Source organism: Suncus etruscus, chromosome 4 (assembly GCF_024139225.1).
Source record: "Suncus etruscus isolate mSunEtr1 chromosome 4, mSunEtr1.pri.cur, whole genome shotgun sequence".
NCBI lineage: Eukaryota > Metazoa > Chordata > Mammalia > Eulipotyphla > Soricidae > Suncus > Suncus etruscus.
The window spans coordinates 36,948,198-36,962,891 of record NC_064851.1 but is presented as its reverse complement, the minus strand read 5'-3'; the positions used below and the strand labels follow the sequence as shown (position 1 = coordinate 36,962,891).

The 14,694-nt window shown below is 37.5% G+C and overlaps 1 protein-coding gene across 5 annotated transcripts in view; it reads right to left on the bottom strand.

Moving 5' to 3' along the window:
• Positions 1–14,694, bottom strand: part of PRKACB (protein kinase cAMP-activated catalytic subunit beta) — a 119,761-nt gene that overhangs the window by 6,560 nt on the left and 98,507 nt on the right. For all 5 annotated transcript variants that reach the window (XM_049771267.1, XM_049771270.1, XM_049771268.1 and 2 more), the window contains one exon: positions 1,644–1,808. In XM_049771267.1, coding sequence (XP_049627224.1) covers positions 1,644–1,808 — 165 coding nt within the window. The remainder of the gene's footprint in view (positions 1–1,643; positions 1,809–14,694) is intronic.

Genomic DNA, 14,694 nt, shown 5'->3' with positions numbered 1-14,694 from the left:
ACATACAACAATCGAATAAAGGTAGAAACCTAATCCTTTCATTACAAAAAACTCAAACTTTTTTTTTTTGGGGGGGGTCACACCCGGCAGCGCTCAGGGGTCACTCCTGGCTCTACGCTCAGGAATTGCCCCTGGCAGGCACGGGGGACCATATGGGATGCTGGGATTCGAACCACCGTCCTTCTTCACTAAAGGCAAACGCCTTACCTCCATGCTATCTCTCCGGCCCCCAAAAAACTCAAACTTTTTGTTTTAGATATACATATATTACAAATATCAAATAGTATCAAATACAACATGTTTGTGGAAAGACCATTATAAGATACAAAATATTGCGAGTGTAGTTTAACAAAAAAGAAAACATATAGGAGATAGATTTAATTTAAATGACCAATTTAGACCGTGTTAAGAATGAACATCTCATATTAACACATAACATAGACTTTGAGTGGGAGGAAAGGAGAGCTTAGGAAAAAAAAGAATTTATAATAGTGCTTGCCAGAGAATGAGGAGAGAGGTCATGGGGACTTGCTATTTAATGGCAGAATTTTGATTTTACATTATGAAAAGTATTCTAAAGATGAAAGGATGTGCTTGTATTACATGAATTGATTTCATAGCACTTGCAGAAAATGTACACATAAATGGTTAAAACAGTCGATTTTGCCCTGTGAAAGCCAGCTGCCTCCATCACCAAGTATCACTGTTTCCCCAATGGTCCCCCTAATCTGACCAAACTTCATGTATGCTGGTTTCTGGGCTGATATCACCAGGACTTTCGAAGTTAAGTATGGGTACCCTTGTCCTATATCTTCCTTCTTCTGGGAAGCCTGGCAGCTGTAAGCACTCCCACAAGTGCAATCACCTTTTTCAAACTGGGCCAGCTCTATAGACTCACTCTTTTCTTGAATTAGATGTAAACCAAGCTATGAAAGATTATGGGTACACAAACACATACAGCAGAAATCTGGCCATCTTGGAAGAAGAGGGCAGGCCAACCCCCTGCCCTGTGGAAGCCATGCCTGTTGCCTCCATCATCCAGAATCACTATTTCCCCAATGACCCTACCTTATCACTGACCCTCTATAATCCTTCGGGGATACCAATCTGACAAAATTTCAAGCACGCTGGTATTTGGGCTGCTATTACCAGGGCTTCTGGAGTAAATGTGGGCATCCTTCTTCCATACCTTACTAATTTTAACAGGAGACATGGCTGCTGGGTATATGCTCCCAAAAAGTCATAGTATAAGTAATAGTGCTTTGAATATCTGGACAAGAAAACACCAGATTGATGGTAAAAATGAAACATAAGCTACCAGTTTTTTATCACGGAGAACAACTATTTTAAAGTTGTGGTCACTAAAGCCCTACACAGAATTCAAAAGATAAAGAAAGTAAAACCATGTGTTAAATAAAGACTTCTACACACGTAAATTTTACAATTTAAACAATATTTTAAAGTAAATGAAAGAAAAGTAGGTATATTAAACTATGTCCTGGAAATTCTATCACACCACATATCAATGATCAATTAACATGTGTGTATATATGTATATTTATGTGTGTGTGTATATATATATGTGTGTGTGTGTGTGTGTGTGTGTGTGTGTGTGTGTCAAAGATAAACAAGACAAGGCTTACCTTCCTCTGATAAATAGCAATCCAGTCTGTTGTGGCAAACCACTTGTGAGTCTTTATATCACTCACACCATTTTTTAGGTTTCCAAAACGCTTTGTCAAATCTACCTGCAGCAGATTCCGTAGAAGGTCCTTGAGATCTGAGCTGAAGTGTGATGGGAATCTGACCTGCAAAAACATTCCATGTGGTTAAACACACATTGTAAGCAAGATTCAAGGTATTTCTTTCTTTCTTTTTTGATTTTGGACCACATTTGACAATGCTCAGTGTCACAGCCTGCTTGGTTCAGACACTAAGAAAATTCTTGGGGGTCCCTGTTCTAGAAGGTGGGTGCATGGAGTCAGCGATGGGATTAGATTAAAACACACAGATGTGAGGTTGCACCTTGTCTCTTTATTCTTGTTTCCCTATTTTGAATTAGAGTAAGATACTTAAACTAAATTTCTTGGCAAGGCATCATAATTGCAGACATAACTGTTAGTTCTCACACTGTACCAAGCAAAATACGCAGGGCAAGCTGAATGTTTATCTTTACCAACTGAGGGTGTAATCATCTGGACCTGCCAGCAAGGTCAGATTTCAGAGACTGGTGATTTTTATTGTTTTGGCCTTGTTCTAGTTCATGCATTCTGAGTTGAGGTCTGAAACATTAACCCTTAATACAAATGCACTTAGGCTAACAGCAAAACTAAGTTTGAGGGCAGTTAATCATGTTGTAAGACTATAAATAAAGAATTGCTTGAGCATACACAACAACTCATGCAGGGAGGTTTATAGAAATCTGAGTGGTCATTAAAAGAGGCTCAAACAAAGGTCCTTAGGATGCTATTGAAGTTATGTCTCAAATAAAAATGGCAGACATCAATAAGAAAGTCAGCATAATATCACTTACTAAGACAATAGACCAATTCTAGCAGTTGCTGCCCAGTGTGGCTAATGTATTTATACCATGTCCCCTATCAGTTTCCCCATTTCCCTGCATGCCTCATGGACAGGCAGCCAGTCTCTCAATGCATAGTGACCTTCCTTGTGGGTACGAACAGCTAAGACCTCTCAAGCCTGGTGTACTCCCTTAGCCATGGTCTCGGATTCAGAGTTCCATACACAGGGCTGACCATGGCATCTCAGGGCTTACTTTTGCCTCTTGTGCTCAGGGATCACTCTTGGCAGGCTCAGGGGACCATATGTGGTGCTTGGGATCAAACCCAGGTTGGCTGCATGCAAAGCAAATGCCCTACCCACTGTATTTTATTCCTCTGGCTGCAAGACTCAAGGCCCTTTTGTTTGTGTTTTCAGACTTTTTAAAGGTCATAATATTAAAAAAGAAATATAGTGATAGCTTCCACAGTTTTAACTAACACCTCAGTCCTCATAGTATTTATAAAGAAAATTTGGGTGAATAAATTAGAAATCTTCTTAAGTGAATATGTTTGAGTCATGAAGCCTCTTTCAGAATTTGGACATATCATCAAGGATATGCCTCACAGGAGTGGATCACTTACTCCTTGCCAACAGCCAACAAGGTTGGCCCCTTTAATAGAGAAATACATCAGTAGCAAAGACATATTGTTCAACCATCTCTTTTTTTTTTTTTTTTTGGTTTTTGGGCCACACCCTGTGACGCTCAGGGGTTACTCCTGGCTATGCGCTCAGAAGTTGCTCCTGGCTTCTTGGGGGACCATATGGGACGCCGGGGGATCGAACCACGGTCCGTCCTAGGCTAGCGCAGGCAAGGCAGGCACCTTACCTCCAGCGCCACCGACCGGCCCCAATTCAACCATCTTGAAGAGATTCCTTAGATCTCATATTACAAACCTCTATCTGGAGTGGTTTGTGATATAAATTTAAATAGAAAAAGCATTATAAGAAAGAAATCAGTATGCTCATTCTGAAAAGGAACAATAAAAAAAATCTAAAAATGATTTTAAGAGCCTGGAAAAAGCATAGCAGATTAGATGCTGGCTTGCACACAGCTGACCTGGTTCTATCCTCAGCAGCCATGTAGTTCCACAAACCCACCAGGAGTGAATCCTGAGAGCAGAACCAGGAGTAAGTCCTGGGTACCTCCAGATGTGGTCCAGTCTCCTTTCCTTCACACAAAAACATTTACAAAATTCTATACCCCACACTGCTTTTCAAATTTTCATTTTTTAATGAATGATTTTAAGTATAATTCTGGTATAACAAAGGTATATACAAATTAGACTGCCATATTTTCCAGCGTATAAGACGACTTTTGAAATAAAAAAAAGTCAACCGAAAATCGAGGGTCGTCTTATACGCCCAGTATATCCCGAAAAATGTTTCAATATGCCACTAAACAAAACTTGTCTGAATATTGCCACAAAACGAATTTTCCAACTCGATCCTGCACCAATCACTGCAAGGCTGCTCCGACCGCCTCTCTAACTCAGCCAATCCAAGCAGGCTTTTGATGCATGCAAATTAGACAATGTTCTGGACCCGAATCTACACTGTAAAAAGCCTGCTCAGATTGGCCAGAGTCAGAGAGGAAGTCTATTACAGTAGAACCTTTGAACCTTTGCTTGCTGTGATTGGCTTACTTTGGTACATACAGTTGCAGCACAGGAACGTTCTGTCTGATACAGCGAATATAGGCCTAAATCTATGTTTTAACTGCAAAATTAGGGGGTCGTCTTATACGCCGGAAAATATGGCAACTTAAAAGCATTTTCAACTAAATTGTGAAAAATTCACAAATAGTAGGCCAACCAACACACAAACCGAAATACAAATAAACAAGCCAAACAAAATACCTGAAATAAGTGATATTATATATTATATATATTAATCAATCACTCAAGCAAAATTCAAGAGAGACTTAGGTCTGTCTTTAATTTTTTTAAAAAAATGTTCTATTTTTAATTCTACCGCAATTTAACTCTAGTTTTTACCCTTCCTTAATATGTTCATTGTAAGACTAGACTAGACTGGTATAACTAAGAGATAATAAGAAATTGCTGGGGCTGGAGCGGTGGCCCAAGCAGTAAGGCATCTACCTTGTGCACACTAGCCTAGGATGGACCATGGTTCGATTCCCCAGCATCCCATATGGTCCACCAAGCCAGGAGTGATTTCTGAACGCATAGACAGGGGGTAACCCCTGAGCATCACTGGGTGTGGCCGAAAAACCAAAAAAAAAAAAAAAAAAAAAAAAAAAAGAATTGTTGCATATATGTCTCCTTACTCTTTTCTTTTATTACTGTCACCCCTCCATTATCTTTTGCAATTTGTGTTCAATCATTTTCATTGCTTTCTTTCCTAATCACAGGTATGTTTATCTACAGATGAAAGTGTAGGTGCACTTTGACTCTAATTCTCTTTCTATACAAGCATTGGGGTTCATTTCATCCATCACCAAACACACACACTATTTTATGGATTATCCTAGCCTCACTTTTAAACTGGTCATAAACCTCAGAAAAACACACTTCATTATTTTCTTAACCTTTTTTTGTTTTGGAGCCAAACCTAGTTTGGCTCAGGAGTCACACAGGCTCTGTGCTAAGGAATTATTCATGGCAGACTTGGGGAACCATATGGGAGGCTGGGGATTAATCCTAGTGGACCATGTGCAAGGAAAATGTCCTACTCAGTACGATCACTATAGCCCCTACTTTACTACTTATTTTTTTTTTTTATATATGCTGAGTGAAATAAGTCAGAGAAAGACGCAGAATGGTCACACTCATCTATGGGTTTTAAGAAAAATGAAAGGCATTCTTGCTATAATTTTCAGAGACAAAAGAGAGGAGGGCTGGAAGTTATGGCCCACTTCATGAACCTCATCACAAAGAGTGATGAATTTAGTTAGAGAAACTACATTAGGAACTATCCTAACAATGAGAATGTATAAGGAAATAGAAAGCCTGTCTAGAGTACAGGTTGGGGCGGGGTGGGGAGGAGGGATATTTGGGACATTGGTGGTGGGAATGTTGCACTGGTGATGGGGAGTGTCCTCTTATATGACTGAAACCCACCTTGTAAGCAAGGTGTTTAAATAAAAAATATTATTAAAAAATAAAAAAAGACTACATTCAACAATGTTTGGTGGTTCTGGGACCATTCCTGGAAATTCAGACAGGCTCAAGCTGCTCAGCTAGACTGTTTATGGAGGCAACAGTAAAACCTTATAAAACTAAGGGATTTGGGGACAGATGGTGCTTCAAACTGAATTTAGGGCCTTGGGCATGCCCTGAAGAATAGATTCATAAGGAATACCTTGTACACGTGCCACCTGCACCGTGTAGCTTGTATGGTGCGTAGTATATTACTTCAATTTTAACAATACAGTATTTGTTCAAGTATCTGTCTCCCCAGTTTGGGCTATGTGCTATTTTTATGCTTATATTCCAGAATTTATTAGGTTATTTAAAATAATTAGTTAATTCTTTTAATAATTATTGACTTCCTACTATATAACAGGCATTGCTTTCAATGCTGAATATTCAGCAATGAAGTCTTCAATTTCATGGGACTTATACCCTAGTTGTATGACACATTTGGTAGATATGATAATTAACTGTTGAAATATTAATTATAAAGTCCTTGATGGTGGTGAATGATGGTGAGATGGATGGAGGCCTTTCTCTGCTGGCCTGGGCCACATGCCTGCAACCCCCTTCTGCCTGTGTGTCTCAAGGTGGTGGCGAGGAAAAGATCCACAGGCAGTCAGGTTTCAGGAGACATCAACATTATTAAGGCCCTAGCCACCATGTGTGACTCTTAAGCTTTTTAAACCTTTTAAATCTGCTCCATTAGTAGCCCTGCATTCAATCCTGTCTCTACCAGCCACCTCTCTTACTGAATCCTCTCTAAATCCTCCTGCAGAATCTTCCTCCATATATCCTCCTGGTGAGCAAAACAGGAAGCCAAAGACTCCTTCCAGATGTGGGCAGGTCTGCCTCTAACTGTGAGCAAAATACAAAGTTGGGGAAGGGGACTAACTAACTAATAACTATTCTAAAGATGGAGAAATACCAATATCAGAGATATTAATCTACCAAATAATTAGATTACAAGGTTTAGAAATCTTGTCTCATGATTCCTTATAAATTTAGCTTTTTATTATACTGTTTTCTAAACATATAGAAATTAATTTATATTTTGCTCTTTTTATTTGTTTATTTTTGGGCAACAAGCATTGCTCAGGTGACTTTTGGTTCTGAGCTCAGAAATCACCTCTGGTTGAGCATCCAGGGACCATATGAGATGCTGGGGAATCGAACCTGGACCAGTCATGTGCAAGGCAAATGCCATACCTGCTGTATTATTGTTCTAGTCCCCAGATTAATTTATTCTGATTTTCCAAAATTTCAACATATATTATCATGTTTTCAGGTAGAGATGAGGTCATTAGCATGGAAAGCTATATTTATATAACCACAGTCACCTGCCACCCTGTTCAATGTAAGTAAATGTTTCTCAAAATGTGGACTATTCTATTCATTACTCAATACAGAAATTTTTACTTTCACTCCTATGACAGATTTAAAAAGAAAGACACTAGGTTGGGTGATAGCTTAAAAACCTCGAGGGCGGGACTGGTGAGATAGCACGGTGGTGTTTGCCTTGCAAGCAGCTGACCCACGACCTAAGGTCCCATATGGTCCCCTGTGCCTGCCAGGAGCTATTTCTAAGCAGATAGTCAGGAGTAACACCTAAGCACTGCTGGGTGTGGCCCCCAAACCAAAAGCCAAAAAAAAAAAAAAAACCAACAAAAAACCCAAAAAACCCAGGAGGGCATGCTTTGTATGTGTAGCACTTTTGCATGTAAGCACTGTTGAGTGCTTAGGAATGAATAGGACTCTACTCGGTATGGGGGTCATATAGTGCCAGAGATGTTCTGTCACTAGAGCTATCTCCATGACCTCTCTGATGATAGTTATAATTATTTCTACACCGCTTCCTTAATTTTTGTTAAGGGTCACTCCTGAGCACAGTCAAAAATAGACTCAGAAAACTGCTGACTATGACAGGGACTTAGCAAATGGTACTAGAGCCAGAGGGTTACAACCAACATTCTTTGGATAATTGAGTAAGTGCTTGGAGTTGTAGATTTGATAATGCTCAGACCCTGAGGTTTTGGGTATTACCAAAACTATCCTGGCAGTGCTTGGAAACCACAATGGCAATACCAAGTGGTATTCAGCATCACTGAGAGCTGAATCCTGCAGTGCTCAGAGGATTATGTGGTACTGGAGATGAAACCAAGGGAAAAGGCATGTCTTGTATGTACACCTGTACCCCTGTCCATCCAAGACAAAAATCTTTCTTTTTAAAATATTGCTAAAATTTTTAATTTTATTCAAATTAAAATAAGAAGTAGAAAATATGAAAAATTTAGAAGACATATAAAATGGCTAAATTCCAGCTAAATGTTTAGATTTCTAAATATAATTTATTTGAAATAGATCTATGTTTAGAATAGTTTGTATAAACTCTTAAATGTAATATGCCCATTATTCTCCCTTTCATGATGCTTAGAATGTATTCAGCAATGCACTAAATTCATTATTTTCTGAATTCAGGTAATGTGCAATGCAACACATAAAGAACATAGAAATCTAACTACAACAATTCTTTAATTTTTAAAAACAGATAAAGCAAGGGTCTTGCATTAATTGGTTTGAGTATAAATCTGTTCAATCACAGAACAGTGATTCTCTGATGGAACCATCCAAAATCCAAACAAAAACAAGAACAAACTGTATCAAGAGGGTTTTGTTTTATTATTAATTATAACTGATGAAAACAGTAAAATCAGTAGAGTAGAATATTAGAAGAGAATACTTAATTTAATTTATTCTAAATCATAATTTTAAAGATAAAGAACTTTTATTTATTTTGTTTTTTGAGCCACACCGAGTGATACTCAGAGGTTACTCCTGGCTATGTGCTCAGAAATCTCTCCTGGCTTTGTGGACCATATGGGACGCTGGGGGATCGAACCCGGGTCTGTCCTGGGTCAGCCGCGAGCAAGCCCTATTGCTGCGTCACCACTCTGGCCCCAAATAACTTTTTCTTTTTTTTTTTAAAAAAAATAAGGAATGCTTGGGTTGGATAACCTAATATGCCTGAAGCCTAGAGTTGGTCTTATGCCAGAAAACTTCAGGGGTAAGGTCTTCTTGTATTTAGGCCAAGGCTTTTTCTTTCCATGTTCCCTATATATTGCTGGGCCTATGCAAACAATTTCCACACTAACATAGTCTTTGCTGTGCTCCTTTGACTCATTCTTAATGAATTATTGCATTATGATCAATTGTGTCAACAATACTACAGCTTTTAATGTTTAGGGAGTTGCATAAAGTTTTTGGCTTTGGATTGCTTTGTGTAAGAAATATTATAATGTACTACAATCTGGGGACTCGAGGGACAAAGTAAATGTACATGTTAAAATAAATTAAAAAATAATAAAAATGCTTCACAAATTTGTGTGTCATCCTTGTGTGGGCAAAGAACTATTTTTTATAAGTAGTTTATTTAATAATTGATTGGTTTTGGGGCTACACCCGGCAATGCTCAGGTGTTACTCCTGGCTCTGTGCTCAGAAATCCGCTCCTAGCAAGCTCAGGGTCCATATGGAATGCCAGGAATCAAACTGGGTCTGTCCCAGGTTGGCCGCATACAAGGCAAATGCCTTATTGCTGTGCAATCTCTCCAGCCCCAAAGATAAATAACTTGAGCTTCAGTGAGTTCAAGTACTTTAAACTGGCCATAATCTAATTGACTATACAATTTAAACTAACTCAGTGGCATTGTTGAGAATAAAAATTATCCTAGCTCCTACTTCTTTTTGCCATATTTAACAGGAATATAGTTATAAAAAGCAAGACATAGGAAAGAAACATTAATAATAATAAACCATCTTAATATACAAGGTTATTATTAATTGGTACAAAAGAGAAGTATATACATAAAAATGCTTTTGATGAAATGTATGCTTTCTGGCATTTATGTGTTCTTCTCATCTCCTTAATATTTCCTGATTAAGATTTTTTTCTAACCTGTAATGCCATGATACTTACTGCTAAACTCCTTGGTCAAGAATAAGTTTATTTCTGTAGTGAGATACATATATAAAGACAAGCTATAGCTCTGTATATAGTATATGACACATGTTATATACAAAAATTGTGATAAGTTAGAAAATACTGATGTTTTAAAGACTCAAAAGATCAAATGAACCTGCATCTTTGAGAAAGCACATCTACTTCATGAGAATTCATAAAGGGAGAGACCATTACTAATTTGCTATACTAGAACACAGATCTGGCTTGGCATATGAGTTCCTTATTTAATTAATACATGAGTTAAAATTGGAAAAACATTAGACATTGATGCACTTGGTATACAAAACAAAATTAAGAAAAAATTCCTGTCTTCACAGAGTTTATTTTTGTGAGAAAGACAGAAAATAAATAGTAACTTAGTGACAAGAATGATTCCTAAAAATAAATGTTTTAATTTTAACATGCATCACAAATCTTGCACTGTAATATCTTTTAATTTTTCACTCTGAAGAAATTGAGGTTTTTCTGTTCATTGTGACTGCAAGTTCTGAAAAAAGTAAGAGTCATTTTTCTTTTTCTGGTTGGTGCCATACCAGGGGACACTCAAAGGTTTTTACTGGCTCTGTGCTTGGGATAACAGAGGTGAGACCCTGGTAGAGTTTGATGAACCTTCTGAGTGTCACTGAGTGTGCCCCTGCCAAAAAATCAAAAAACAAAAAACAACAAAAATAAATACTCTAGTAAGAAAAAAGAGCAGTACAAGTGAAGATGGTAAGAAGTCATTGGATTCTGGTTATATTCTAGAGTTAGAGTCAAATGGTTTTCCTGTGCATGTTTGGCCTGATCAACTAAAAAGATATAGTGTTACCATGAGTTGAAGACTGTTCATTTTAAAAAGCCCGATTTTGAAATATTTAAGTCAAAATTTGGTTTTCAGAAAATACTTTTTATAGAAAGTTTGGAGATCTCAAGTACAAAATTGGATAAGTTGTAAGTGATACAAGAGTCATATGTAAACTGAAAAAAATGAGCTTGGAAATGGTCAACTGGCATCAAATGTTAGGTGACTGGATGAGACTAAAAATAAAGGAGTATATAAATAAAAAGAAAAAAGGTATCATTCTAGGAGATTAAAAAAGAAAAAAAAGTAATAAATAAAATTTAGATTGTGAAGTTATTAAAGTTAAGAAGTAAATCAATCACAAAATTAAATTCTATTTCTTATTTTGCTAGAAAATACCTTTGTCTCTGTGGAAAATTTCCAATCTTGATTTACCTACATATAGAATGGATGAGCAATTTAAACTAAAAATTAAATATATTTACTATTTCAAAAATTCTTACTAAGTTATTTCTTTAATATAAATAATATAGTTTTCAGTTACAACTCCAAGTATAAATATTCTAGATGCTTTGGGAGCAAATCTCTTCACCTTTCAGAATCTCAGTGGTTTAATCTATAAAACAATGGGAGCATATTATTACCTGGCAGATAGAAAAATAAATTAGGTAACTTTATGAAACTACCTGTAGCATCTCTATTCTCTTTTAGGCACTAATACATTTGTTGTTTTTCCCAGAACATTCTGTTAATATACTGTTCTGAAGCCAAATTTTTTAATCAAAGAGAATGTTGGAGAAGAGCAAAATCAATCATATGTCCAGACTACCCTAAGGGGCAGGCTGTGCTAGTGAAGTCATTCGGAGAGTATAGGAAATTCCCTTTCTCTTTTTTTTGTTTTATACTCTACCTGTTTAATCAGAAAACAAATATTTTCTTCAGCTCTTATATTTAACAGCCTGTGAAAATTTAGATGGCTAAAAACCTGTTCTATAAAAACAGCCTTGTGAATATAGCTTATATCTTAAGCAACTTTCTCAAATTATATTTATATATGATTTATACCTATATTATGTAATTGATTGAACCAACTATGATCATCTATACTTTCTTGAGTAGACTCAAGAAACTATTCTAATTTTTGTACCAATTACAAGTTTTGTATATTTTGATTTTAGGAAAGACTATTACTTTTTTTGTTTGTTTTTGGATCACACCCAGTGACGTTCAGGGGTTACACCTGGCTACACGCTCAAAAATTGCTCCTGGCTTGGGAGACCATATGGGATGCCGGAGATCGAACCAAGGTCCATCCTGAATCAGTCACAAGCAAGGCAAATGCCCTGCCACTTTGCTATCATTCTGGCCCCAACTTTCTTAAAAATTTAAGAGGGTATTATATCCAAAAAAGCAAAGCTCTTTATGCTATCCATAATGGTTGATTTAAATTCAGTATATAATTTGAGCTTTTTGATTTTATCCTAGAAATAGGATCAAAATAGAATTTGTCATTTCTCAGCTTAATAAAAGAAATTCTAAAATTGATCTTTGTTTTGTTTGTTTTGTTTTGTTTTGCCCAGAGGTTACTCCTTGTTCTGCACTCAGAAATCACTCCTGGCAGGCTCACGGGACCATATGGAATGCAGGGGAATCAAACCTAGGTTGGCCAAATGCAAGGTAAATATCCTACCCGCTGTGCTATAGCTTCAGCTCCTAAAGTTAATCTTTTAGGAAGGAAATATTTTATTGCTATTTTCCTGCAATTAACAGAGGACAAAATAGTTCATCTAGTAACATTATCTTTTTTACACTGAGATATAGTTTACTGTGCTTACATGACTCAAAAACATGTTGCCAACTGCCAATCAACAACTGTTAGCTTCTGTAACAAGTGCTTTGGATAAATTTTATATTATCTCTCCAAACTAATTACAGTTCTGAGAAACCTACAGTCCCAGTAAAGAATTTATTAAAGAAAGATGGCTTAAAGATCTGGATCGCCTGTTTTTGTATTGCAGAAGCCTTGAGTTAAAATCTTCAACACTAAGTGGCTATCTAAGGATCTCCAGCATAACCCTTTGACCAAAGTCCACAAAAGGGAGGGAATTTATTTTATATGCAGTAAAAATTTAGCATAGTGTACATTAGATAATATTTCAAAAATCAAAACAATTTTGATCTATGAGGCTTTCCATCAGCTTAGTATCAAGTGAAGTATACATCCTCATAGCACATAATAGATCAAGGAGGGAAAACTTTTATCAATGTGGATTGCATAAAAAAGAATGAACTAGAGGGGAGCTTTTGCCAGCATGGGGAATAGCAGGCCTCCTCCATTCCAAAGGCCTTTTTAATCAGGCCTAGGAGGGGTGCAGGGCTTGGGTCACCCCAGCACCCTTCCGTTTCCTTCCTCCTGAACTCCAGGGCTACCCCTGGGCCACATGCCCAAGGGGCCAGTGAGGTGGGTCCCAGCGAAGAGTTTAAAGGGGACCCCAATTCCCACCCTGCTCAGGAGGGAGGGTTTGGGTGGAGATGAACTTCCGGGCTTCTAGCTTTTTAAGGATCTCTTTCTTTCCTGGGAGCCGGGAGCTTTTGCCAGCATGGGAAACAGCGCAGAAGCGCAATTATTTGGATAACATTGGGTTTATCTGTTTGTCATATACAGAATGTCTATGTTGTATACTTTCCTTCCTCCCTTGGCTCACCACTCAGAAGCTCTTTTTTTATTCCTTTACTCCCCCACTCCCAACTATTACCCCACATTTAACCATTTTTACCCTTAGATCTTGGCTCCCCTCGAAGCACATTATTATCTCCACTCAAGCCAGCTGCCAACCAGCTACCAAAGTGAAAAAAATACTCTCAGGTTGAGAAGAAACCAGTATTCTGTTCCTACTTATCTACTCTCAGTGGCCTCCTGTCCTCCAACTTCCTTCACTGTGTAACAATGGTTGCTACCATACTAGGTTTTTGATTAGTTCCCACTCAAAGGCATTTCCTAATATGGAACAGCTGGGAGTCATTTTGCAGACTGCAGAAGGCCAAATCACAGACCTAAGTGGCATCCAGGATTCAGCACTCTCCTCCCAACTATTTCTAATGACATAAAGGAGACATGCATATCTCCTTTAAATACCTTAGATGTATTCCTTTAACCGCTACAACTCTTATTGAATATCCCCTTATACAGTGACAATTGTGCCCACTGTGCTTTGTTTGTTTGTTGTTTTTCTTTGTGATCTGTTCAATAAGGAATTCTGGTAAAAGTTTTCGCTTTAGAATTCATGTTAGAAGCAAATTAAGGGGATTGTTGGATTTGTTCCTTGTGGCATTGTTCCTTTTTTGCATAGGCACATTAAAATAGGAAAATACTACATATGCAAAAAAGTTCTTATCTAATAGAGATAGGAAACAGATTTTGTAATGAAGTTAGGTCTTATAACCTAACAACTGGCATAATGACTTGGCTCAAGCCTCAGAAGAATGAGCATTGCACATATACCCCTGAACCATTGACCATCTACGGAAACACCACAATTGTCTACAACATCACCAGGAAGCAAACCTCAACCAAGAAAGACCCTACCACTACCCTGGCATTGACTTACACCAAGGAACATTCCCTTAAAACCCAGATGACTCAGCAACAGCAACATCTTGCTAGCAGGGCAGGACGCTCTGCATCTAATGGTGAGGTGAAACTAGAGGACACTCCACATCATCCTGACTTCGATGAAAGAAATGCACAGAAACCAGATCTTTAACTACAGAAACTGGACACCAACAACAGTTAATATGTGAAAAAATTTCACCGTGACCACAGAGAATGACTCAGGGGTTGAACAACCTAGTATGCCTGGAACCCAGAGTTAGTCTTATGCCAGAAAACTTCAGGGATAAGGTCTCCTTGTATTTAGGCCAAAGTTTTTTTTTTTTTCTTTTCTATTTTACCTATATTTTGCTGGGCCTGTGCAAAAAACAATTGCCACTCTCACACCATTATTATGCACTTTTTTAAATTCTTATCCTTTTTTTTTCTTTAAGTAGAGCTTACTAAACTTTCTGCTGCTGCTTCAATGAATTCATTGCGAGTCAATAATTTTCAAAAATATTCTTTTCTTTCTCTTCCGTCTCTAGTTTTTCTTTCAATTTTCTATTTAAAAAAAAAACATGTTGCTT